The 27,489-nt window shown below is 37.4% G+C and overlaps 4 protein-coding genes across 7 annotated transcripts in view; 3 read left to right on the top strand and 1 right to left on the bottom strand.

The window, feature by feature from the left end:
• The window catches only part of LOC116172030, a 52,140-nt gene extending 45,378 nt beyond the window's left edge, over positions 1-6,762 (top strand). For all 4 annotated transcript variants that reach the window (XM_031489122.1, XM_031489123.1, XM_031489120.1 and 1 more), the window contains 11 exons: positions 23-253; positions 308-497; positions 551-4,517; positions 4,568-4,652; positions 4,706-4,945; positions 5,000-5,151; positions 5,208-5,454; positions 5,509-5,810; positions 5,859-6,021; positions 6,074-6,219; positions 6,272-6,762. In XM_031489122.1, the coding sequence (XP_031344982.1) occupies positions 23-253; positions 308-497; positions 551-4,517; positions 4,568-4,652; positions 4,706-4,945; positions 5,000-5,151; positions 5,208-5,454; positions 5,509-5,810; positions 5,859-6,021; positions 6,074-6,219; positions 6,272-6,472 (5,924 nt within the window). In that variant the 3' untranslated portion in view covers positions 6,473-6,762. The remainder of the gene's footprint in view (positions 1-22; positions 254-307; positions 498-550; positions 4,518-4,567; positions 4,653-4,705; positions 4,946-4,999; positions 5,152-5,207; positions 5,455-5,508; positions 5,811-5,858; positions 6,022-6,073; positions 6,220-6,271) is intronic.
• A 5,440-nt stretch (positions 6,763-12,202) lies between these two features.
• Positions 12,203-16,686, top strand: LOC116170970 (pre-mRNA-splicing factor ATP-dependent RNA helicase DHX16). Its single transcript, XM_031487567.1, has 7 exons — positions 12,203-12,689; positions 12,738-13,054; positions 13,100-13,318; positions 14,630-15,794; positions 15,883-16,101; positions 16,150-16,333; positions 16,387-16,686. The coding sequence occupies exons 1-7, from the start codon at positions 12,340-12,342 to the stop codon at positions 16,609-16,611; spliced, it is 2,679 nt and encodes an 892-aa protein (XP_031343427.1). The 5' UTR covers positions 12,203-12,339; the 3' UTR covers positions 16,612-16,686.
• A 180-nt stretch (positions 16,687-16,866) lies between these two features.
• Positions 16,867-19,044, top strand: LOC116170971 (cytoplasmic dynein 1 light intermediate chain 2). The gene is given in 9 exon segments (XM_031487568.1): positions 16,867-17,027; positions 17,075-17,265; positions 17,312-17,534; positions 17,581-17,743; positions 17,745-17,774; positions 17,824-18,053; positions 18,106-18,217; positions 18,264-18,461; positions 18,511-19,044. Coding segments are annotated over 9 exon segments (1,467 nt in total). The 5' UTR covers positions 16,867-16,965; the 3' UTR covers positions 18,769-19,044.
• A 4,283-nt stretch (positions 19,045-23,327) lies between these two features.
• Positions 23,328-25,008, bottom strand: LOC116172000 (adenosylhomocysteinase-like). Its single transcript, XM_031489085.1, has 4 exons — positions 24,848-25,008; positions 24,591-24,781; positions 24,167-24,508; positions 23,328-24,121 (listed from the first exon to the last, which is right to left on the bottom strand). The coding sequence occupies exons 1-4, from the start codon at positions 24,870-24,872 to the stop codon at positions 23,381-23,383; spliced, it is 1,299 nt and encodes a 432-aa protein (XP_031344945.1). The 5' UTR covers positions 24,873-25,008; the 3' UTR covers positions 23,328-23,380.
• Between the last annotated feature and the right edge of the window lie 2,481 nt (positions 25,009-27,489).

The raw sequence follows: 27,489 nt of genomic DNA on the forward strand, positions 1-27,489 counted from the left end.
ACAATTTTGTCGGAACTTTCAGTGGGAATTATTGGTAACCAAGAGGCTCAACCTGTCCAGGGAGCGCGACAGTTTAGTGACACTCCCGAGACAGAGAAGACGAAAACTAAGTCAGCGGGGGGTTTGTTTGGTGTCGCAGATACGCCCGAAGAGTCGCCACCGCCTAGTTCTAGTAGTTACCCTCCCACGCCACAACCGGCGATTATTACAATGGGAAATCTACCCCCAACGACTGATACCTCAAGAATAGAAGGTAAATATAATTTGTTGCATAGATAAGTACCTGAATGAATCACTGTTTTTACAGTTCCTAGAGCGTTAGAATCACAAGTTATTATAGACAATTTGGAATTTTCGGATGAACTGGCGCACAAGAATAGCTCAGAATTTCGAAACCTGGCCGAAAGTGTTGAAAAGCAATTAATGAGAGCTTTGTTTTCCGAAGATGAAATCGCGAGTGGAAAGGCTAAGATTCAGCTGAAAGTTATGGAATTTATGTAAGTTCCCAATGCTGGTAGCAACAGAAAGTATAACAACTCTTATTTCTTAGGCCTGGAAGTGTGGTCGTCAAGTATCGCATTTCTTGGATTTTTACAGACGAAAACGATGCAACGGATCCTGTCGACAAAGAATCCCTCAATAGAAAACTGACGAATACGCTTAACAGAAACTTCGGGTACTTAGATGAATATCATATACCAGAATCAACTATTGCTACTGAAAAAATTATTAACATGTGCCAAATTGATAATAATGGCTGTGAACATACGTGCTCATTCGATTACGAAAACAATGATTTTAAATGTGAATGTCCCTTCAACATGCAACTAAACACTAATGAAAAAACGTGCGTTAACATTCCATTACCAGAACCTTCGTCGAGTACCGAAGCTGAAAGTATGACAGATTTTGAATTCGAGCCCTCTCACGTGCATCACCATGGACAAGGTCGTTCTAATGACGCAGATATTTATACCGAACCTGAACCTTGGCCTACAACTCGACCGACGGAGACTCACATTTATACAACTTCCCCAAAACATGACATGGTGGAGCATGAACCTGATGAAAATCATACGCCAAAGCCGGAACCGGAACCAGAACCTTCAACGCAATATCACCTGGACACCCATACACAAACTATCCCGCATGAGTATGGTATCACAATTAAACCGGAACCTGAACCAGAACCTAGCACACAACGTCACCTTGAAGCCTATACGCATACTGTTCCACAGGAACATGGTATCAGTGCCGAACCGGAACCTACAGTCAAACCGGAACCAGAACCCAGCACGACACATCACTGGGAAACTTATACGCGTATTATTTCTCATGATCATGGTATCAGTGCCCAGCCGGAAACTACTGTCAAACCGGAATCTGAACCAGAACCCAGCACGCCGCATCATATTGGTATCAGTGCCGATCCGGAACCCGAACCAGAACCCACCACTCACCATCGCCTGGAAGACTATACACATACTGTACCGCATGACCATGACATCAGTGCCGAACCGGAAACTACAATCATACCGCAGCTTGGACCCGAATCTAGCACGCAACATCACCTGCATAGTGCCAGCGCAGATGCTGAACCTACAGTCAAACCGGAACCTGAACCAGAACCCACCACTCGTCATCACGTTGACGACCACACACATACTATTCCGCATGATCATGGTATCAGTGCCGAACCGGAATCTACTATCAAACCGGAACCTGAACCGGAACCCGTATCTACTACGCAACATCACATGCATAGTGTCAGCGCAGACGCTGAACCTACAGTCAAACCAGAACCTAATGTGAACGACGATTCAGAATTACATGCATACCATACTCTCAAAACCGAGTTAGAGCACACAATGCTTCCACCCACCAGCCAGGCACCCAATACAGAACACATGCATGACCATCAAAATACTGAAGCTCATCCAGAAACAGAACCTACTCAACCCACAGTGAAACCAGAACCTGAACCCACTACCCACTCAAATGTGCCATCTCATGTACATGAAATTGATCACGTGTCCGAGCACAAAACTGAACCCAACGTACGAGAAGAACAGCATATCCCTGTATATATGATCTCTGAACACGAACCTACAGAAAAACATGAACCGGACAGTACCTCTCATCAATACGAAATCTATGTAACTCGCGATACAACAGTAAAACCAGATGAATCTGAATCGCACACTAGTAAGAGTGAGGATCATAACTCATCGCACGAAAGCAAAATGGATTTAGAACATGGTGTCGGTCATATATACTTAGACAATACATCGAGTTCGACTTCCGAGCGGTCTACTATTTCTGATCAACCGAAACCTGTGATTCCAGTGGAACCAGATTTAGATCAACCAGAAGCGGAGACAGATATTAGTACTATTTCAAAAACATCATCTCCATCTACTACAAGCCTAAATGATGAAGTAATCGACAGTGTTCAGCAAACAACGGATAGACATACACAACCTGTTGAACAGGTCACAGAATCAAGTTTACAACACAATGCCAACCAAGCACAACTCACTACTACATCACCGGAACCAACGATAGCAACAGTGGAGGGTACAACACCAACGATAAAAAGTGCTGACGATATGAATAGTACGCCCAAAGACATGAGTAAGCTTCATCTGTCTGAAATTGCTCCAGAAGGTACTACAGATTTTACAATGACCACTACAATGAAAATTGAGTCAAATACAACACAACGTGTAAGAGAAGAAACAACAATTATTCCAGATGTAATCGATTCAAAGTCGACTACAACCCACGTATCTCCAATCAGCGAAAACATGCAAATGAGCAATGAAGAGGTCTCAAGCACCAAAATGGATGACGGCAATATGCGTAATGCAATGACACGAGAAGGTAAATTATCGGATGTTTCTCTTGAAACCACAACTCATGCAATGACGACTTTAAAACAAAATGATGCAGACAGTAAATCAGTGATGCTTGACATGAAAACTATGCCTGGGAAATATGACAGCATGGAACAAGAAGCAAACGACACAAGTCAGCCATTAACACATAGTAATGGTGGAAATGTAATGGAAACGACAACTGAGAGAGTTACTGAAAGCTACGTATTTATTCCAGTCGCAATTGTTAATCATGCTCACTCCGCAAGTACAGAGCATACAAGTAATGGATCAACAACAGAAAGAGTAATGGATATGTTCAGCTCTGATTCAACAGAGGTTGCTCATAATTATGACAATATGTCTCCGTTTTTACCAGACATTGAGAATGATACTCTGATCAACAACCTACACTCTGATGTTGATGGGTTTACAGAGCCGTCATATCATGTTAAAGAAACGGAAATGTACATGTCCTCGGAAAATCCTCCACGTATGGATAAGGACGAAATGAACGAGACTAACCCTCGGGATCGTTATCCGGTGGACGCCGTTCTCTCAGTGCTACCACTTGATGACAATGATACAGTGAATTCTAATGAAATTGTAAATAAAATCGAGAGTCTACCAACTAAACAAATAAAAATTGAAAATAAAACTGAAACTGTAATACCAGAAGCGACAACTAAAACTGTCGTCAAGCATAAGGAAGTTACACTTAGTCCAGATATTATAAATAACGTACACAGTAATAATTATTTTTTGAGATTACAAACTAGCACCGAAGCAGAACATAGCACAGAACCTATACCAAGAAAAGAGGCAAGTGAAAGTATTACCGAAAACAATATAAGCACAGAGGATTTAATTGCTCAAGAAACTACTACGAATAAACTACAAGAAATAAACAATGCCACAACTGTCCTTGTTGAAACATTGCCGCCTGCGACTGAAAAGGTGTATGTGATAGACGATAGAATGGCAAACGATTTTGAAATTATGCCCACCACGCAAACTCACATGGACAATGTTTCAACTGAAGCGCATCAATATGAGGTGCATGAAAATTTGTCAGAGGATGTAACCACGATTAGAAATATTATCAGACTGAGCACAACTGAGGCAACAACTCCATCTCTGTTGCAAGTTTCCAACAGTCCCCTCCCAGTTATACCTCTCTCCGAAGAGGAGTTGAACTCAAAGGAAGAGAAGAGAGGTGATTTGAGGTCCGTAGAGAACATTTATGATCCCAGGGAGTTACTAAACGATATCGCCGACGAAGATAAATTTATTTTGAGTGAGAAAAAGGAAAAATCTAACGATGATGCTATGGCAACCGATCGTACGATTGTCACGTCGTCGACTTTCCATAAAGAGGTTGTGGATGAGGCGGATCACTTTTACTTACAAAATATTAAAAACGCGACAACAGCGTCGGATGTTAAACCTGTAACAGAAGGCTTCACTATCAGTCACTTTTCGAGGTGCTCCAGTGGACAATTTCAGTGCGCAAACGGCACCTCTATCATCGGTAGCACCTACTGTATTTCGGAGAATGATCGGTGTGATTCCGTCGATGACTGTACTGATGCATCTGATGAGATTGGGTGCGCTGAAGAGCAGTGTCTTCAAAATTTCCAGGTAAGTTCACGGTGTATAGTCGGATGTGGTTATTTACAGTTGATTTTCAGTGCCAAAACGGTCAATGTTTAAAAAGAATGCTTGTGTGTAATGGAATTTCTGACTGTACAGATGGAAGCGATGAACTGAACTGCGGTATGTGTCCAAAACTAAATCTTTGCTGAGGACCTCAACTTTCTTCGTTTTAGAATCTTGGAAATGCCGATTTGATGAATTCTCGTGCGGTGAAAGTAATCGCTGTATACCGCTTTCAATGAGATGTGATGGACGGAAAGATTGTCCTAAAGGAGATGACGAACACAGTTGTTACTCGCAACCATGTAAAAATGACGAATATAGTTGCAATAATAAGGACACCTGCATTCCGGCCAGCTGGAGGTGTGATGGTGAAAAAGACTGCATGGAAGGCGATGATGAAAATTTATGTGGTATGTGAAATTAAATCACTTGCTAAGTGCGTGTGACAAAACCTGTTTTTTTAGAGTGTGCATTTGATCAATTCAAATGCGTAACAGGCGGAGGCTGCATAGCGAAAGATCAGATATGCGACGGACTTGAACAGTGTGCCGATTCTTCTGATGAATGGGATTGCATCCGGCTGCATGAGAACATGGAACAGGCCAATTACTTAGAGGTGCGTATTTTTTATGGGCTAAATGCCAAATACAATATATACAATACATTTTATAGGCACGTCACAATATGACGTGGCTGCAAGTATGCAGTTCACATTGGAATTCTTCCTTCTCGGATATGGCGTGTCAAAGCTTAGGATTTGCGGGATCCGCATCTACAGAGTTTATTAAGTTGAAGGAGAATGCCACGCTCGACGCATATTACAAATTAAAGGAGTCACAATTTGATGCTTCACTGCTAGCTTGGTTAGAAAAAACGGATGATTGCGACTCTGTTGTATCACTAACTTGTCTGGATTACGGTAATTATTCGTAGGGAGAATTATAGTAAGTACTCTACACATTCATAATTATAGAGTGTGGAAGTAAAACATCATCAGACGTACCATCTGCGAGAATAATAGGAGGTAACAGAGCAAGCGAAACTCAATGGCCAGGTGTAGTTCTCCTTTACAACAAAAAGCACCACATATACTGCACCTCAACAGTGATTGCGCCTAGCTGGGTCCTTGCCAGCTTTTCTTGCATGTTTTCTGCAAAATATCTACCTGGCGACGCGGATGGGTGGACTTTATATTCAGGTGGCACAAACTTCTCTGCCACCATGCACAGTAGTGCACAACTTCGGTCTGTACGCAGAATAATCCCTCACCCACAGGTCAGTGTTCGCCAGTTTAATGATGATTTATAATTCATATTGTTGCAGGCCAAATACTCTGAAATTGTGTACAGCAACGACATTGTATTGGTACAACTTGATATGCCTCTCCATTTAGGTCCAAATATCAGTGCTATCTGTTTGCCAAACGCTGAAATTGAACCTCGCCAACTTTGTGTTACGGCGGGATGGGGTGTGAAAACACCTGGAGGTAGCATCTAATGTATACGAATCATGTACCTACTCTATTATATGATTTACAGAGTCCAACAGACAAGAGTATCTCCACTATTTACCAGTTCCTACACTTGAAACCGCACAGTGCAACTCAAGTGCTCATTATAATGGACGATTAACCACGGATAAAATCTGCGCGGGCTATACGGACTCGGATAGAACTCCGTGTTATGTAAATATTTCCGTAAAACCATCTATTTTGCGGTAACACGACTATCTTTCAGAACGACGAAGGTGCACCGCTAATGTGCTTCTCAGAAATTTCAAATACGTGGGAATTGCAGGGTCTGTTATCAAACCACGCCAACTGTGGAAGAAATCGACATCCCGCGTTGTATACTTCCATTAACCACGACATAAGGGGGTGGATTACGAATACCACCGGCATACGTTTAACGATGAACGAAAGGGCGGCGTCAAACTAAGTGATGGCAAAAAAATGTCCTGACTTTTACCTAGACTTTTAACGACTGGATTGATAATTTTATTTTTTAGTTTTTAGTACTGTATTTAGTAGGGCCCTACCCTTATCTACCTACTTTATCGAGTGTTGAGAGTTTGAAATGTTGTGTAAATAGTGTATATGTTGATTCTTGCTAATTGTTAGATAGGTAGTTAAGTTTTAATTTTTACAAATTATTTTAATTGCATATGTACATGTTTGCCTAATTGTTTAGTGATATAATGATGCAATTATATAGTTACTTATAATGTCTAACTTTGTATTAAATCCGTCCAAGCTCAATGTATTACTTAACTATAACTTTCTATTTAACTAGTCACATTGTTATTGTGCCAATAGCATGCTAGGTGACGGTTTCGTTTTTGTACATAAAATTTAATGTATCTTAATGTACGTAACTTTATTATATTATTAAGTATTATTTTTAAATAAAAAACAAACTAATGATTTTGTTGTCATTTTCATCGTTTAAATTCGTTAAAAATTATTGTTACTTTAAAGTTATATGATATTTCAAACCAAGGTAAGTTAAATATAGTTATAGCCTAATGTGTTAAATGAACGTTTGAAAAAGGTCAAATGAAAATAGACTTCTAGAGTAACGGATGCCCAGTGCTAATAAATTGATGGTTGCAGAATTTGTGCGGAGCATTATATGCCCTTACCATTGAATAAAAAATTAAGCCCTTATGGTTAAATTTGATATAAGTATGTATGTGATATTGACTATTAAGATTTAACAGAATTACAGGATATAATTAGGAATTAAGGGTCTAATGAAAAACTAGTCTGGTTGACTGCATTTTCTTTATTCAAACTGGTGTACAGTAGAAAATATCATTGAAGAAGTACTTATTCAATGACAATATTTAATCATTATAATAGGTATGTAAATAAATCCAAATTTCAGAAGTGAAATGTGTGGGGTTATTGGCCACCAAGATTAAGGCGTCTAAAAAGGAGTTACGCATGCAACACATATACAATTCAGCTGAAATTAATTTTTTCTTTCGAATATTTTATTACCTTTCATGATGGAATGCATAGAACAAATTCTATCTATCTAGAGTACCTACGCATTTTGCTAATCATATAATCTCCAAAAAAACGCGAATTAAAAAAGTTTCCCCGATGGGTGCCGTTTTGAAAAGACCACCGAAAGTTGTATACTTAAAGATTCGAGCAACATATTTTAAGTTTAGTTACATATTCATTCAAATTTTTTAAAAATGACGAAATTTTAGCCATATTGTTTAACGTGTTGTGTATCATAAGTCTTTTTATAGTGCTTAATCTCAAGTGTTTCCAGAGCACACCACGAGGAGGTTACCGGCCACATAGTGCTCCATTCTTTCTGGATAAAATCTATACAGACAGACGCATACTTACCATGAGAAATTTCGGATGAAAAAACTTTTTTTTATGCAAAATAGAAATAGTTTAGAAACTGTAGGTAGTATACGTACGTACAAGAAATATCCTAATTTCACAACTTAACTTAAAGTGTCAATATCTATATAAAAGGGAGTGTGAGGAAGGTACTTACAAGGGGACAAATATAGCATGCTACTACCTTCTTATAGTCCAATTATTTATTAAGCTATTTCGGTTTAAAAAATGCGCTTTATCTGAATAAGCGTTTTGCACATTTTTTACTAGTTTTCAATACCTATGTCGCTGGTGCCGCCAGAAAAAAATGTAGGGAAGGTCAAAAACTTTGTCAATTTACTACTCTAGAAAAATGATTTTAAATACTTAAACGTAAAATTTTCCATTCCCATCCCTCGCAACCGATATTGTAAAATTTAAGAATTTTGACGAATTTGTTTTATCTGAAGTTATAAATCCAGGGCCCGGGGGGGTCGGCGGACACTCCCTGACCCCTTTGCTGGCCTGGCCTAAATTTAAGAATACTATATTTACAACAATGTCCGAATCTTAAAAACTGCACACGCATTAACTTCCTTATCTCTTACTCTGCTGCGCTCATACCAGATCTCCGCCGAATATAGTACAGCTTTCGGCAAAATTCATTTAGACATAGTTCCAAAAGTAACTTTTTTCGTATATTTGTACACATAAGTTACTGTAAAACGTAACTAACTTACTATAACCAGTATATGTCGTCTGTGCTATAACCAAAGAGTAACCACAATATGGGTACTCTTTGCTATAGGTACTTAATTTATTCTGATCTATAATCCATAATAAATAATAATCTATACCAAACTATTATACCTATCTTCCTGTCTACAACCTTCCTCTTTTTAAGTATGAAGTATTCAAATGCCGATAAGAAGTTTTTAGAGTTTTTAGATTGTAAAATCAAGATTTGAAATTTCCGCAGAAACCCAAAAATCAAAGTTAGCATCTCAAAATATACCTTCATCGTTAAATTAATCGGATTAAACACACTTTCAAAACTCGTCCATGTAAATTGAGTATGTACATATTTTTTATACTGTCGTATAAAGTACTCATTAATTAATTGTAATCCGAAACAGTACACATTTTGGAACCAAACACGTAGTAATGTTTTCTGGCTGTTATTCCTTGCCTCGAACAATCGAACAAAAAAAAGGGTAACAGGTAGCTCTCATAAGTTGCGCAAATAAGTGTCACACTTAATTGACGAATTGTTAATCCTTTTTGTCCCTAACATATTTTTGTACTTCAAATGTACAAAATAACATAAGCGTCCACTTTGTTGTTTTTAATATGTAATTAAATGGTAATACATCCAAATTCAGAGCAGACAATTTTTTGCTAGGGAACCGTGTAGTGCAGGGGTTAAGAGCCAAAATAGGTTTCAACCTTGCATTTTGTGATAACTTTATGAAACTTTCAGAGGATGTTCTAGACACCCTAAGGTTCAATTTCAGCTATGCCGCCACCCCCGCATCCCCCGGACGGCACTTGCTATAGCGGGTTTCTTAAGCGCAAGGTAGCATTTCAATACCCGCCCATAAAATGGGTCAAAAATGTATGTCCAGGGTTTGTTTTGTATTTTCTTACATCTAGGAAGGGTTGAAGGGAATTTGTCAAATACCCAGGGAGAATTTATTTAGGGTATTTTACGTGGTTTGCCTATTTTTAAGGCGCTTTTAACAGTGCGGACTAGGGAATGCAATCCCGCAGCAAAATCTCAATCCCGGTATTTGCGGGATTGTTAGATGTTAATCCCGCGGGATCCCGGTATTTGCGGGATCTCGCAAAACTTTAAATAAATTGGCAAATAAGCAATTCTGTGCGGTTAACTTCTGTATTAAAATAAATCGCTAATTATCACAATATTTAACAAAAATATTCCTTCGGCCTAATTTAGAACTCAAAAAAACCTTACCTGTAAAGCACAAAAGGTCTTCTATAGTGCCTCAAAAATCATAGTACATTTTTAACGAAAAAAGTTTAACAATTATTTAAAAAATAATTCGCCGTTATCAGTTTCATTAACAAAGTAAACAAAGTCGCCCCCTTGGTCGACAAATTCCTCAGTCCCGCAAATCCCTCGATTTATGTGCGGGATTAATCTCGCAAAAATGCTGCGGGATCCCGGTATTTCGGGATCCCGGTATTGCATTGCCTAGTTTCTAGTCTATAACTTTTGATTGAGAAGTCTGATCGAAAAAGTACGAATTGTTTTGGATTCTACGCACCAAAATTAATAAGAAAAAGTGTTTTCACGAGAAGTTTTGGTGCAGTCGATTTTTGGTAAAAAAAGGAAGGTTATACACTGCCTTTTTTTGAGCCCCGAAAAAAATTGTCTCAGATCGACCCGGAAAAAAATTTTTCTTATAGAATGTGGCCTGTAGAATCCATAATTTCAAACAGTTCCAAGATTGGGCTACTAGTCCAAAAGTTACAGCCCTTTGAATTTTCTTTCGAAATTGGTTTCTAGTAGGGAATGCAATCCCGCAGCAAAATCTCAATCCCGGTATTTGCGGGAATGTTAGATGTTAATCCCGCGGGATCCCGGAATTTGCGGGATCTCGCAAAACTTTAAATAAATTGGCAAATAAGCAATTCTGTGCGGTTAACTTCTGTATTAAAATAAATCGCTAATTATCACAATATTTAACAAAAAAGTACCTTCGGCCTAACTTAGAACTCAAAAAAACCTTACCTGTAAAGCACAAAAAGTCTTCTAAAGTGCCTCAAAAATCATAGTACATTTTTAACGAAAAAAGTTTAACAATATTATAAAATAATTCGCCGTTATCAGTTTCATTAACAAAGTACACAGAGTCGTCCCCTTGGTCGACAAATTCCTCAGTCCCGCAAATCCCGCGGGATCCCGCTCCATTTATGTGCGGGATTAATCTCGCAAAAATGCTGCGGGATCCCGGTATTTCGGGATCCCGCAATCCCGGTATTGCATTCTCTAGTGCGGACAGTAAAATCGTGACGGAGACCTCTTTTGGCTGCTCTATTGAATATTATACTATGCTTTAAAGTATTTATTGAGACATTACAATGCTCAAAAGGAAAGTTAACAATATCTACGGCACTAAAATTATTGAGTCCTATCTTGAGAACACTCGCCTCCGCAGTCGCACAATTCGGTGCAGGTCACATCGGACTTGACAAAGCTGCATCTTTGTGTGCAACCTTTCTTACATCCACATTTTACTAAGATTACAAAAGCTTCTGGAACTGGAGGTTTTAAAATCCAGACAGGCTCCCATTCTTGATCTTCACTCGAGTTTCTCCAACCCCAATCACATGGATCCGGAAGTTGCTGTTGCGCCAGGAGGCAATGTCCCCATACATGTCCTGCGAATGTATGTAGATTAAGTTTGTTTGTTGAATATGGATTCAATTGTAAATTCATCTATTCGCCTACTTACCGCCTCTCTTAAGAAAGGTTGCACACAAAGATGCAGCTGTGCCAAGTCCGACATGCCCTGCACCGAATTGTGCGACTGCGGAGGCGAGTGTTCTCAAGATAGGGTTCAATAATTTTAGTGCCGTAGTTATCGTTAACTTTCCTTTCAGCATTGTAAAGTCTCAATAAATACTTTAGAGCATAGTTAACTATATAATATTCAATAGAGCAGCCAAAAGAGGTCTTCGTCACGATTTTACTGCCCGCACTGTTAAAAGCGCTTTAAAAATAGGTAAACCACGAAAAATACCCTACATAAATTCTCCCTGAGTATTTGACAATTCCCTTCAACCTTCCTAAATGTAAGAAAGTACAAAACAAACCCTGGATATACATTTTTGACCCATTTTATGGGCGGGTATTGAAATGCTACCTTACACTTAAGAAACCCGCTATATCAAGTGCCGTCCGGGGATGCGGGGGTGGCGGCATAGCTGAAATTGAACCTTAGGGTGTCTAGAACATCCTCTGAAAGTTTCACAAAGTTATCACAAAATGCAAGGTTGAAACCTATAACCCCCGCACTAGTGGAACCAGAAACCTTGAACCCTTTCGCAAATCGAACGTTATGTTAGTTGCCTATGCTATGCGAGGGCCCTTTGGTCAAAACATTATACACTGAAGACCGAACAAAACATTTTAAGTGATTGTTGATAAGCAAGATAGTAATGTAATTTCAGTATTTTCAAGATTTTAGTATAAATTGAAGATTTGCAAAATTTAAATTGGGCTCTAAAACTATCGGACACTCTGTATGTTTCCGCATTCTCTTTTACCGTACCGTCAGATGCACTGCATCCACAGACATTTGATTTGAGTGCTAAATATAGGTTATGTTACTGTATTTGTTTATAACTTCAGAAATTATTCAACAATTTAATACTGAGTACTAATTAAACGAATTTGTGACGATATCGTTCACTAAGTTCAATTAAAGAGTCACCATGAGTGAGAAGAGACGACGAAAACGCTATGAAAGTTCATCGTCGAACTCGAGCAGTGCGGATAGTGCTGAAGAAGCCCGCCTCAAGGATATTAAAGAACGAGACGAATTTGCGGAGCGATTAAAAAAGCGCGATGAAGCTAAAACCCGAAATATTGTGCAAGCCTCTGACAAGCGAGCGTATGCTGAGGCTGTCAAGAGGCTTAAATTGGAAACCGAAGATAAAGACAAGATGATTCCCAAATTACGTATTGAATCGAGACGAAAATATTTGGAGAAGCGAAAGGATGATAAAGTGATGGAGCTCGAAGCAGACATTGTTGACGACGAATATTTATTTGAGGAAGACATGTGGGTAATTTGTTAAGGGTTATTGGGAACTTATTTTATTAATTGCAGTTTAACATCGAGAGAACGTAAAAACAGAGACTATAAGAAGACACTCCTTAAGCTTGCTCATGAACATGAAAAGGCAAGGGAGCTCGAAAATGTTCAACGTTATCATATGCCACAGGATTTAGGCAAGGGAGCTAAAGCGGATTATGTGGAGGTTGACGAGCTTGAAAAGGTACCACATTCTGAGCAGAAGAAATGGGAGCAAGAACAGATGGCCTCCGCACAATTTCATTTCGGAGCAAAAGGCTCAAAAACTGACGAGTACGAGCTGCTATTAGAAGATCAAATCGAATTTATTCAGGCTTTACAACTTCCCCATGGTATGTACGATTTTTATTATTTGATTTAAACTCAATCGTATTTAGACGAACGCGACAAAGAACAGAAGCCTCAATTAACCGAGGGTGAAAAGAAAAAGTTAGATATTGAAGAAACTAAGAAGAGTTTGCCCATATTTCCTTTCAAAGAAGATATTGTTGCCGCGGTTCGTGAGCATCAGGTTTTAATTATTGAAGGCGAGACTGGTTCGGGTAAAACTACTCAAATTCCCCAATATCTGCACGAGGCTGGATTTACAAAAGATGGTAATATTATATTTGCACCAGTATGAAGGTGTGGAGGGTCCATTTTTTTTAATCTCTAAATTTAGGTTTGTAGAAACTGCTTTCCAAAGGAAGTCATTTTCTTAGATTGTTTATGACCGTATGCATCGACAAATTTAAGCGAGGCTTAGCTTATAATCTATGGCAACGATTATTGAGACAATGGTTGCCATGGATTTTAAATTTGTCGGTGCATATGGCCATAACTCTTTATTTTTAATGATGAAAAATTAACAAAAGAAAGTTAATATTCAAATGTCAGTAACTGCCATCTTGAATTTTATTTTGACACATCATTTTTGAATTTGTTTAAAGTAAATTTAAAATCTTTAAAAATAAATTTTAACTGGGCCCGAATTTGAAAAAATGAAATTTTTTCTTATACTTCAAAAATAACGCAAAATTAAAAGATGCACTCTGCGCATATTGCAAACAACAATAGCGCATTTAAGATTAGTATTTTGTTTGCAATCATGAGAAAGATGGAAAGTATTTAATTATTTATCTTCTTCCTGCCCATAGCGACAATCCATTCTATTGTTTTCCCAACAAAATTGATGAATTTCGTACTACCAACGTAACCGAAAAGATTCTAAAAATTATATTATGGATATTGTATTTTTGAATTAATGAAAAAAAATGGAATTATTATTAGGAATATTATTATTATTTTGTTAAATAAATTTTCGAAGCACCGTCTAAAACGCCTCTTACAATGTAACTACTGATGTCTTTAAGTATCAAAAAACCCAAATTTCAAGTGAAATTCAAATATTTGTGAAAACTTTTTTAGAATCATTTCATCAAAGCTCTCAAAAACGGTCCCAAAAGTCTATCTGTCGCCGCAGGTGCTAATTTCAGTTGTTACATCAATTACATGTCAAAATAAACATGAAAGATGTCTCTATTGAACCACAATTTTGTAAAAATGATCACAATTGGTACCTGAGGCGAGACAGTCAGGTTTTTTAATTGTTTTAAAAGGACTGTATTTGTTATTTGTTTGTACTTGCTTACGACAAAGAATAGTATTGTCATACAACGTGGCAACGGGGCCAGTGTAATGGGGACGCTTCCAACTACGATCCCCATGGAAGAAATTTATTATTTATTATGAATTTTTAATTTGTTTAAATAAAATTGATTTATTCTTTAAAAAACTTTGAAATAAAAAAAAGGAAAAAACAAATGATTTCAAGAATTGAGGGTTGGTTCACACTTTGCGGTCTGCGTTCAAAATAGTCCCTTCCACGCCCTCGCACACGATCAGGTTTTATGAGTTTAAAATTGCAGGTAAAAAAATCGGCTGTACTCAACCAAGGCGAGTTGCCGCAATGTCGGTAGCAGCGAGAGTCGCGCAAGAAATGAGTGTGAAATTGGGAAACGAGGTTGGTTATAGTATACGTTTTGAAGATTGCACCTCGGAACGGACGGTAATTAAATACATGACTGACGGTACCTTGCATCGAGAGTTCTTATCTGAACCTGACTTACAAACGTACAGTGTAATGATGATTGATGAAGCACACGAACGTACGCTTCATACTGATATACTGTTTGGTTTAGTAAAAGATATTGCTCGTTTTAGACCAGATTTAAAGCTTTTAATTTCGAGTGCGACGTTAGACGCGCAAAAATTTTCTGAGTTCTTTGACGACGCGCCCATTTATCGAATACCCGGCCGTCGTTTTCCCGTTGATATCTACTATACAAGAGCCCCAGAGGCGGATTATGTGGACGCTTGCGTTGTTTCGGTGCTGCAAATTCATGCAACACAGCCCTTAGGTGATATTTTGGTATTTTTAACGGGTCAAGACGAAATCGAGACTTGCCAAGAGTTGCTGCAGGATCGCGTACGAAGATTGGGCTCAAAATTGAAAGAGTTACTGATCTTGCCAGTTTACGCCAACCTTCCCAGCGACATGCAGGCGAAAATCTTTATGCCAACTCCACCAGGCGCACGTAAAGTGGTACTCGCCACCAATATTGCGGAAACCTCTTTGACGATCGACAACATCATATATGTAATTGATCCAGGTTTCGCCAAACAAAATCATTTCAATTCGAGGACCGGCATGGAAAGTTTAATGGTTGTTCCGATATCGAAAGCCTCGGCCAATCAAAGAGCGGGTCGAGCCGGTCGTGTGGCCCCTGGAAAGTGCTTCCGGTTATACACGGCGTGGTCGTATAAACACGAATTGGAGGACAACACCATTCCCGAAATTCAAAGGATAAATCTGGGAAACGCCGTTTTAATGTTAAAGGCGTTGGGAATCAATGATTTGGTGCATTTTGATTTTCTGGATCCACCACCACATGAGACTCTTGTGTTAGCTCTCGAACAGCTGTATGCTTTAGGAGCTTTAAATCATCACGGCGAATTAACAAAATTGGGGAGGAGGATGGCCGAATTTCCTGTCGATCCTATGATGGCTAAAATGTTATTAGCAGCTGAAAAGTAAGTATTCATATGTTCAAAATGGTCAAACACTATGCATTCCTGAGCCTTCTTTTGGCAAATGATTACATTTTATTATTCATTGCAGGTACAAATGTTCCGAAGAAGTGGTAACAATTGCAGCAATGCTATCTGTCAACAGCGCCATCTTTTATAGGCCTAAAGACAAAATTATACACGCAGACACGGCACGGAAAAATTTTAACCACATTGGCGGCGACCATCTCAGTCTGCTTAACGTTTACAACCAATGGCGAGATTCTGATTTTTCCACTCAGTGGTGCTACGAAAACTTCATCCAGTATAGGTAACTTGTATGTTTTACTCTGAAACTATTTTTCAACAAACGTTAAAGGTCTATGAAAAGAGCAAGAGATGTACGCGAGCAACTGGTTGGCTTAATGCAGAGAGTCGAAATAGATATGGTCACGAATGTTACCGAAACGGCTGATATACGTAAAGCGATAACTGCCGGATACTTTTATCACATTGCCAGGTTATCGAAAGGGGGTTCGTATAAAACAGTGAAACATAATCAGGTGAATCATCTTTACGACTTAATACACTATGCTTAATGAATGCAATTTCACAGAGTGTTACAATCCATCCAAATAGCGCATTGTTTGAGGAGTTACCCAGATGGCTACTATATCATGAATTAGTTTTTACTACAAAGGAATTTATGAGGCAAGTGATTGAGATCGAGAGTAAATGGCTGTTGGAGGTTGCACCTCATTATTATAAGCCGAAGGAGTTGGAAGATTCCACAAACAAAAAAATGCCAAAAACGGTTGGCAGAAGTCAAATGACTGCTTAACATAATTTAGGCTTTGCATTTTGTAATTTATATGTAAATACCTACCCTTATTAAACAATTCTGGTTTTTTTTCTAGTACTGAATATGATATACACTATTTAAACTCAAAACCCTAAAGACGAACGACTTTCGTGCCTGTACTACTCAGTTGAATATCCATACTGGTCGTTATGCAGCCATGCATATTTCCGCGTATACTTTGCAAGCTAACAATCAAAATATACAACCGACAAACTCGGCAAAATTATTTGCCCTGCCCTATATACATACAACACACGGTGAATCATCTGTCAGATTCAAGGTTAAACTGGCAAAAGCACTTCTTTTTCAAAAAATAAATCAAAAATTAATATAATGGCCAAAGACGAAAAATTAGAATCTCCACAACGCGATGCAGCGCAAAAAGAAAATTTATGGTAAATTCCTGAAGGTTCGTAAATGGAAAAAGCAAAGTCTTTTGCAGGTCTTCGATTCTAAACGATGTCCAAAACCATGGAAACACAAAGCTACCATCCTGCAAGCAAATTCTTGTGTTGGGCGATAATGAGTCTGGCAAAACGACTATGGTGGCAAAATTACAAGGAGTTGAAGATCCCAAAAAAGGATGGGGCTTGGAGTACGCCTACATTGACGTTCGCGATGACTACAGAGACGGTATTGTCGTAATCATATGTAGCTTTTATTGGCTGTATTCTTGTAGATAACACTCGGTTGAGCGTATGGGTCTTAGATGGGGACGCAGGTCATAATGAGCTACTTAAATTCGCCCTTAATTCAGAGACATTCCCTCATACTTTAGTGGTTTTAACTGTGACAATGACCTCACCGTGGGGAATTTTGGATCAACTACGCCATTGGGCTTCTGTACTTGCGGATCATGTCGATAAACTAAAGTTAGATGTTGATTTACGACAGTCACGCAGGTAAATCAGTTTACAGTTGTAATGTTAATACTTAAATGCACTTTAGGCAGTACTTGGTGAAAACGTGGCAAGACTACATTGAACCGGGCGATGAACTGGATCCTGCCTCGCCAATGAAACGTAGCTCGCGGAATTTGGGAGATGGTGATTTCGATGGAGAGCTGTATGATGACGGCCCTCTACCTGAAGGAACGTTAACTAGCAACTTAGGGACTGGATATTGTTGTAGTGGTTACTAAGGTGATCATATTGAAATTATAAAATTAGAAAGTTAATTCATTTGATGCAGACGGATTACATACAAAATCTGGAAAAAGAACATGACTATCGGGATGAGCACTTGGATTTCATGCAGCAGCATATTCGACGATTCTGTTTGCAATATGGGGCCGCTCTCTTTTATACTAGCGCAAAGGAGGACAAGAATTGTGATTTATTATATAAATATCTTACTCATCGTATTTATGGTTTTCCATTTCGTACCCCAGCCTTGGTAGTCGAAAAAGATGCAGTCTTCATGTTAGTTACAGTGTGTTTCAATTAAAGCCAAAACTATTATTTTTACTTCCAGACCTGCAGGTTGGGATAACATGAAGAAAATTAGCATTCTATTCGAAAACATGCACACCTGTAAACCGGATGACTATTACACTGATATTATCGCCCAACCAGTCACAAGAAAGGTCAGTTTTTCCACCCCATTTGTGGTATCGTAATACTTCATTGCAGACTGTAAGTCGCGAAACCGAACTCCTAGCAGAAGACGAGCAGGGATTTCTAACTCGCCAGCAGCAAATTCTGTTAGCGGGAGGAGGTTTAGCTCCTGCAGGTTTGCGCCCCGGAGAATCTCCAATTCGCACGCCGACTCTAACGAAGGGTTCAACACGTTCTCCGGCAGCAGCCGGTATACAGAGTTCCCCAAAAAAGGTGATTGGTGTCATTTTGATGATTGTATTTAAAGGCGGTTTCGTTTTAGTTGGATGGGTCTAAAGTTGTCAGCACCCCAGGCGGAGAAGGCGTGTTGGCAAACTTTTTCAATTCTCTACTGCATAAAAAAACTGGGGCAAGTCCCGGTAGCCCGGCCAGTTTAACAGGGTCGCCGAAACCTGTGGCGGATGGTACTCCTGATAAAGCTACAATGCGTTCCGATGCAGCTGCCGAACTTGATCGATTGGCTAGATCTAGAAAACCTACGGGCGATGGAGGCATCGACTTTAATGCATCAGATTGCTGAAGTGAAGATAATTTATTGTTAATCTAACTTTGTTATGCTTATTTTTTGTTCAGGTTGTAAATGTAGAAAGACGCTTTAATTTATTTGGTATCATTGGTCAGTTCTGTATGAATTTATTGTACTAACATGTAAACAAATTCAGTATTTCATGTTGTTGTTTGCTTAAAGTGAAGGAGGATTTCTGAACTGAATGTGTATGAAATTATTTCTGTGTGTACATTAATTATATATTCGTGTCATTCTTTTTCTATATTATATATATATCTTGCAAAACGACAAAATCTTTCAATTGTCTTTACCCAATGAAAAAAACAAGTTTCCAAGTATACAGCGACAAATTATGTTTTCATGTAATCATATCTCAAGTATTGATTAATAAAGATGTCTATTCCTGCCTTTAATTAATTAGAATATTGGTTCTTTGGCTTCACAGAAATAAATCTCTTAATGCTCGTTATACTCTTGTTACCAGCGCTATACCAATTGACAATTCCAAGTTTTTCTTTAAGTTGAAAGCATCGTGGCACAGGAACGAAATTAATTATGGAAGTCAAAGCAAAGCAACAATAATCAAATTAATTAATGTGACAGCTAGATCATTATTTGTTTTAAGAAGTTATTTTGGTTACATAAAATTAGGCGCCCTTCAGAAGAGATTTTGTCATAAAACAATACATGTAAATCCCTATGTCTACTTCTTATATACCTATGGTGTGTCCCACGATGTACGCACCATAGGCAATCGGGAATGATCCACGTGGCCTTTGATATTATATTTGTAGTTGGCGTCCAACATACGTTATATTGCCAATTTCAAAGGCCCTGTGGATCCCTATATGGTGCGTTCTACCTGTGACCCACTGTATGTTGCTATTAACAGCATCTCTGCATCTTTTATGGTCTATCAGAGTTCTCCAAAGACTGGAGGAAAATCAAAATGGAAAAGCCAGCTATTATAAAGAATATATGAAAGGTGTTGGCGTGGGGTGGATGAATAGGAATCTTTCAAACAAAATCTTAAAATAAGTAGGTACATCGTTAGTGCTGGAGTACCTATATGAAGGCAATGTCAAAGGTATTTAAATCTTCTATCCATGGGGGCATTCATTAAAAACTTCAGTCAATACTTCGATTAAAAAGTGGAACATATTTTGAAGCATATACTTACTCGCCAGAGCTGGGCAGAATACTTTCAAAAAGTATTTGAATACTAAATAGTAAATACTTTACACAAATCAAAGGTATTTGAATACTAAATACTTTTACGTCCAGCACAAGCGAATACTAGATACAGATACATAGAAAAGTATTCAAATACTTTAAAAAAATAAGTATTCAAATACTTTAGAATGTATTCGAATACTTTCAAAAGTATTCGAATACTTTCAAAGGTATTCGAATACTATAAAAAGTATTCGAATACAGTAAAAAGTATTCAAATACTTGTCACTCAAATACATTAAAAATTTAAAATAGTATACTAGATAAAAGGCTTAATACTACTTAAAAATTAAGTTATACTTTGTATGGGGTTAGCTTTTTTTATATTTCTATTGTTATATACAAATTTAAGGGGAGTAAAAGCGTATTATTATTATTATATAGGAGGTACCAACCAGGACCTTTCTTATACCAGTTATATCCTTAAAAATACGTGTTGGGCTACTAGTTCAAAAGTTACAGCCCTTTGAATTTTCTTTCGAAATTGGTTTCTAGTCTATAACTTTTGATTGAGAAGTCTGATCAAAAAGTACGAATTGTTTTGGATTCTACGCACCAAAATTAATAAGAAAAAGTGTTTTCCCAAGAAATTTTGGTGCAGTCGATTTTTGGTAAAAAAGGAAGGTTATACACTGCCTTTTTTTGAGGCCCGAAAAAAAATTGTCTCAGATCGACCCGGAAAAAAAAATTTTCTTATAGAATGTGGCCTGTAGAATCCATAATTTCAAACAGTTCCAAGATTGGGCTACTATTTCAAAAGTTACAGCCCTTTGAATTTAGTTTCGAAATTGTTTTCTAGACTAGGTATATAACTTTTGATTGAAAAATCTAATCGAAGAAGTACGAATTGTTTTGGAGTGTACGCACCAAAATTAATAAGAAAAAGTGTTTTCCCGAGAAATTTTAGTGCAGTCGATTTTTGGTAAAAAAGGAAGGTTAATTGCCCTGCCTTTTTTTGAGGCCCGAAAAAAAAATTGTCTCAGATTGACCCGGAAAAAAATTTTTCTTATAGAATGTGGCCTGTAGAATCCATAATTTCAAACAGTTCCAAGATTGGGCTACTATTTCAAAAGTTACAGCCCTTTGAATTTTCTTTCGAAATTGTTTTCTAGTCTATAACTTTTGATTGAAAAATCTAATCGAAAAAGTACGAATTGTTTTGGATTCTACGCACCAAAATTAATAAGAAAAAGTGTTTTCCCGAGAAATTTTAGTGCAGTCGATTTTTGGTAAAAAGGAAGGTTAATCCCTGCCTTTTTTGAGGCCCGAAAAAAAAATTGTCTCAGATTGACCCGGAAAAAAAATTTTCTTATAGAATGTGGCCTGTAGAATCCATAATTTCAAACAGTTCCAAGATTGGGCTACTATTTCAAAAGTTACAGCCCTTTGAATTTTCTTTCGAAATTGTTTTCTAGTCTATAACTTTTGATTGAAAAATCTAATCGAAAAAGTACGAATTGTTTTGGATTCTACGCACCAAAATTCATAAGAAAGGAAGGTTAAGTATTCAAATACCTTGCGAAGTATACGAATACTTTACGAAGTACCTATCCAAATACTTTGCGAAGTATTCGAATACAAAATATTTGTGAAAGTAAAGGATTTGAATACTAAAAAGTATTTACAAAATCGAATACTGCCCAGCTTTGTTACTCGCTAAACCACATACCTACATTTGTGAAAGCTTTCAACAAAGACCATCTTTTACATTTACTGAAAGTGATCTGAGAGAATTTTTTATTTCGGCCCCAGATAATGGTTTCATATACCATATTTGAAGTAACTTTACTTACCAACCTTTAAAGCTCTCAACACGTGCTTTAATCGCCTTTTTTCATAGTGATCAACTTAGGACAATATAGCATCTATTTTTTAGTGACAGCATTGAATAAGTAACTATACCTACTTTATCACTTATTCATTGGTGACAGTAAATCGCGAATGACAATGATATTATTAAATTATGAGTTAGTCTATACGGATCACTATGCAAAAAATTACGTGTGCAACACGTGTTAAAAGTGTCATTTTTTCATGAGTTTATACAGTTTGATTAATTGAGGGCGAAGCAAAAAAGTATCACTTTCAAAACTAGTTGTAGGTAGTACAAATAACTATTTTCGCACGCTCAGGCGTATTTTAAACAGCGATTCTGATGCAGGTATAAGAAATGTTCCATATATGTGCCTATAATTCTAATAATCCCTAATAGAATAGAAATTTTGAAATTATCACCCTCTTTGGAGGATTCCTTGTATGATGTTTCACAGCAATCTGTGTGCCACCTGTTTTCCATTTTGGCTAGGCCTCGGATACATTTTATATGTTGAGCAGTTTCCGCATGTCTGCTTCATTGATTTGGTGTCGAATGAAAACATCACCTAAATTAAATTTGGACACCTCTTTTTTTAAGCGATATTTGTCCGAATGTTCTTTAGTAAAAATCTAAAGTGTCTGGCACAATATGTATACCTAGTTTTTTGTTGGTAAATATACCAGCAATAATAAGAGTTTATCCATAAAGATTTATTCCGTAAATTTTTATGAATCTATATAGTCTAGATAACCATTAGACTAAGCCGTTTCCAACAAATCTACAAAATTTTTAAATGATATGCTTTATTATTAATCAAGAAAATACCGTTCTTTCACGCATCTCGCAGTTGCGTCATGCTCGATTAAATGTTTTAAGTTTACCATGTATTTCCTATGGTAATAATTCCATGGCTGACTGTGATTGAAACCAATTTTCATTTGTTTATTGTCTCTCATAGTCGCCATCAGCACGGCCATGGAATTATAAACTTCAAACATTTAAAGCAGGATGGGCTCTATTTAGTTTCCTCTTCTGCTCTAGCTGTACTTCCCTAGTCAAATTATGAATGTCTTTTGTTTGTAGAATCTGTTACTTATAAATAAACCCCTAAAGGAATCTAAATAAGCGGCAGAGCACCTCGATGTGATCATTGGATTTGACCCATTTTCAAATAATTAACACAACTCAGTTATACGATTGCATTTGTTAACAAATTTTCTAAATAAGAATCAAAAATCGCAATACAAATCACGAACCGAGCAGAAATAAGACACCTAGTCTCAAAGTACATACGCCAATTAACATATAAATGCTAAATCTTTGTTAATTATTTTGTGTTCTGTTATCTATTATTTAAAACAAATTAAGTAATTTAAATTTTCCCAAGTATTCAGATTAGACATTAAGTAAAATCATTATTCAATAGTAATAATTTAGGTGGTTATGTTTCAGAGACAAAGATAAGATTTTGTGACGCTAACGATATTTCATAACTTGTTTACTTGAAAAATTAAACGAAAAATAATCTTAAAAATTTTAATAAAAGCGTTACACATTTAAGTACAAAAAAATGCATTAGTATCTGTAGTGGGTAGGTTTAAATGGACCACTGACTGGTACACCCAAATACTTCGCTTGTTCGTCAGTAAGTTTCGTTAGCTTAACACCAAGATGGTTTAAATGTAAAGCTGCAACTTCTTCGTCTAATTTCTTTGGTAACATGTGGACACCGATTGGGAACTGGCCAGGTTTGGTCCACAGTTCGATTTGGGCCAACACTTGATTAGTAAAAGAATTGGACATAACAAAGGAAGGATGACCCATGGCACAACCGAGATTGACAAGTCTACCTTCTGCTAGCAGAATGATGTGGTTACCGTTGGGCAATTCGTAGTGATCTACTTGTGGTTTAATGTTAACCTTCTTCTTTGCATTTTTTTCTAGCCATAGAACATCAATTTCACAGTCGAAATGACCAATGTTGCATACAATACTGTCATTACGCATGTTCATGAAGTGTTCTGCGCGAATAATGTCTTTGCAACCGGTTGTTGTGACAAAAATTTGTCCCTCTTTACTTGCTTCTTCCATGGTTGTCACCTCGTAACCTTCCATTGCGGCTTGAAGTGCGATGATAGGATCAATTTCAGTGATAATTACACGACCACCAAAAGCTCTCAAGGACTGTGCACAGCCTTTACCGACATCCCCGTATCCGGCTACGACACAGACCTTTCCTGCCAACATTATATTGGTTGCACGCTTGATGCCATCAGTCAATGACTCTCTGCATCCATACAAATTGTCAAATTTACTCTGCAAATGTTACATTTATTAGCGTCGGTGAAAGTGGATTTTTACCTTTGTAACTGAATCATTAACGTTAATGGCAGGAACTTTAAGTACATTTTCATTGAACATTTTGTAAAGATTGTGGACTCCAGTGGTAGTTTCCTCACTAATTCCCCTACATTCCTTAAGATATTCTGGGTACTTGGTATGAACTAAGTTAGTCAAATCACCACCATCGTCAAGAATCAAATTAAAAGGTTTTCCATCAGGGAAAATCAGTGTCTGCTCTATACACCAAATGTACTCCTCGTCAGTTTCACCTTTCCATGCAAAAACGCGAACACCTCGTTTGGCAATTGCAGCCGCCGCGTGATCTTGCGTACTGAATATATTACAACTTGACCATTGAACCTACACACGAATTTTAATCATTTAACCTTCACCTCTTGGTTACAATTGTAATGATAATACAATTGGGTAACTAACAACTTACTTCGGCACCTAATTCGAGTAAAGTTTCAATAAGTACAGCCGTCTGTATAGTCATGTGCAGGCAGCCGGCAATTTTAGCTCCCTTTAAGGGCTTTTGGGCGCCGTACTTTTCCCTTATGCTCATTAGTCCCGGCATTTCAATTTCGGCGAGGCTCATCTCTTTACGGCCCCATTCAGCAAGACTAATGTCCGCTAAAAATTTGAATTAATAAAAACGTAACCAAACAATATCACGTGGTTTTTTATTTACAAACTTACCGACTTTGTAAGCTGGTGGAGACATGGTAAGTTTTGTAAGTACTTAACACTGAAATTGAAAGTAAAGAGAAGAAAACCTTTATAACTCGGTTTTCTATAAAATGTGCTTTGGGAAGGAACGCATTTGATTTTATATTTGAAACGTTGCAACTGCGCATGCGTGACAACTTAATGGTCAGGGCCGTACTGACGTCCACAGTAAACAATTGAGGATGGTGCTGAATGCTGTTCCCAGTGGGCATTGAATTTATATGTATTATAAATTCAATGCAGTGGGTATGAAAGGCATTCTGTCTTCGAAGAAGTCAACGATATTTTAAACGATGAAAAAGCTATGGTTCTATAAGTGGAATTTATTTCACCGAGCCCGCAATCGTTTTGCGAGACAGGAGGGATAATCATGCATTTAATTACATACATGCACACAACTAAAAAATACACGACTAACCAAATTAATAACATACTCTATAAAGTAATCTTAATTCAAATCAATATTTAGAATGGCAAAAGTTCTAGCTTAGGTGTGCCGTTCATTTTAATTCAATACTTTAAATAACATTTTAATCGATTCTAAGGTGTCTAGGTAATGCTATATATACTCAGGGTTTTGAGTCTAGAGCTTCTAAGAAAATTAGAAGATTCGAAGAACATTGAAGATGGTCCTAACATTTTAAGGAGAAGATTCTAGGATTCATTTGAATGAAGAGTATGCTGCAAAGATTTGCGGGTTTCATACTGTATTAGTTGTACGCATAAAAGCATAAAAAGTACCATACTACAAAATCATAAACGAAACCAAAAAGCTTCGGCTACAGCCTTCGCTATTATATTTTAAATATTATATTTTCAAATAAACTAAAGGACTTTTTGAGAGCTACCCCTCCAAAAGTTAATAATTAACTTTTTTTCAATCTTCTCTCAATAACCACAACAACAAAGATGAAATGAATAGTTTTTGGTATGTTTTCAGGTATGTCCCGTCTAAATTTGCAAAAACTTAAAAAAAAGTCTTTACTTTGGCGCCGAATTACCTACACCTTTCACCTGAACTCGTCCGTTGATCAGTCGCCTTTTACGACATGCAGTGTCTCTGCAGTAGGGATATTCTTTCCCGCCCCTACACGGGTAAACGCTAGACGAACACAACCATTCCAAAGAAAATAAACCTGTGCCATTGAAACCACGAATGAATTTTTTTGATACCTACACGGACTGTGATAAACAATTGGAATCAAACGAACAATTGTGCAGCCATTACAACATTTTTAACGCATTTTCCAATTCATGTTGGAAGGTGCAACGTTTAATACTCTAACTCTAACAATAAGCTGATTTGAAGCAGTATAATATGTCTTATTAATGATTAAACTTTACGTACTTAACTAAATATGACAATGGTCATTAAACCAAGAATCCATCTTAATTATCATCTTATTATTATTAATATTCTTAATATGATTTTGGACACAGCCGATGTCTGAAACTAGTCGTAGAATTTCTCCGTTTGTATTAATCGGTAATTAAAGCATTATGGGGGATAATGGTTAGGTACTTCATTGATAGGACAATGGTCAGTGTCACTACTTAATTCAAGATTATGAACCTGAAATTTTAACAAACTGTGATTATAAAGAAAAATTGAATTTAAGATATACTTACAGTTATATATTAAAGAATAGTCTTTGGTAATAGGTATAGGTAACCCCTTACAATTAATGTATGTATCGTATATGGGTGCGATACTCCTTACTCCCTAGGTACAGACTTTTCAGGTCGCATCAACTGCCGTCTGTGTGACGTAACGACAGTCGTGGTATGACTCCCGGAACCGCCAGCTTTACATGCCCTCCGAAGCATGGTGGTCAGGAGATGTGACTGCGTTAAAAAATTTAATAAATATTTAATGGAATATAATATCGTGTGATGTGGGATACAGAAGATCAAACCAATAGACGTATTTTATCATCGTTCCCATTCTTGTAAACTCTACTGCAGATTCCACTCTAATTCTTGCAAGCGGATCCGATTTTCCCAACGCGTAGGCTTAGTAACCGCCATACATGGCATGGTATGTTCAGAAATTCCAGAAACATGACAGACTCAGACTCTATAAAATCCTCTTATCATTGAAACCTTAGTACCTAAGTACTTCCAAAATAGTTTGGAAACTCTTAAACGGTTCCAAACTTCAAAATTTCTAGCAAATTTAGGTAAAGACTATGACGACTTTAGAGGCTTTGAACAGAGACAATGTTTTTTTTTGCGTTTTATACTACACAATAAAATAATAGAGATAATGTGATGGGTGTGGTAAAAACAACTCACAGCTCATACAGATAGGTAGGTATCGCTTTGCTAGTTCGAGATGATCAAATTTTAGGTCTAGTCCACCGACCTCACAACATAAGTTACTGTTGCAATTGCTTAGATAATCGTTTTATCTTATGAAGTACCTAGGTAGATAGGCATGGCTAGTTAAAGGAAAAATCTTCTATCAGAATTCCTTTTTTCCGTAAGTGTCCGTAGCTTCCACTTTATGCTGTTTACTGTAAAGATAACACACAAATAGTATTGATAAGAGGAAATATTGCTTGTTAAATTTCAGTGTGACTTTAATTTTTACACGTTTTGTTCTTTTCACA

This window comes from Photinus pyralis, unplaced genomic scaffold (assembly GCF_008802855.1).
Source record: "Photinus pyralis isolate 1611_PpyrPB1 unplaced genomic scaffold, Ppyr1.3 Ppyr1.4_LG5, whole genome shotgun sequence".
Taxonomy (NCBI): Eukaryota; Metazoa; Arthropoda; class Insecta; order Coleoptera; family Lampyridae; genus Photinus; species Photinus pyralis.

What these genes read in the sequence shown, in the direction of transcription:
- LOC116172000 (XM_031489085.1), bottom strand. Translation starts at nt 24,872, where the DNA reads ATGTCTCCACCAGCTTACAAAGTCG. An exon ending in TCCACCAGCTTACAAAGTCG is followed by an intron (nt 24,782 to 24,847) that starts GTAAGTTTGTAA and finishes TCAAATTTTTAG; the next exon opens with CGGACATTAGTCTTGCTGAA. An exon ending in TACTCGAATTAGGTGCCGAA is followed by an intron (nt 24,509 to 24,590) that starts GTAAGTTGTTAG and finishes ATTCGTGTGTAG; the next exon opens with GTTCAATGGTCAAGTTGTAA.
- LOC116170970 (XM_031487567.1), top strand. Translation starts at nt 12,340, where the DNA reads ATGAGTGAGAAGAGACGACGAAAACGCTATGAAAGTTCATCGTCGAAC. An exon ending in GAAAACTTCATCCAGTATAG is followed by an intron (nt 16,102 to 16,149) that starts GTAACTTGTATG and finishes CAAACGTTAAAG; the next exon opens with GTCTATGAAAAGAGCAAGAG. An exon ending in AAACAGTGAAACATAATCAG is followed by an intron (nt 16,334 to 16,386) that starts GTGAATCATCTT and finishes GCAATTTCACAG; the next exon opens with AGTGTTACAATCCATCCAAA.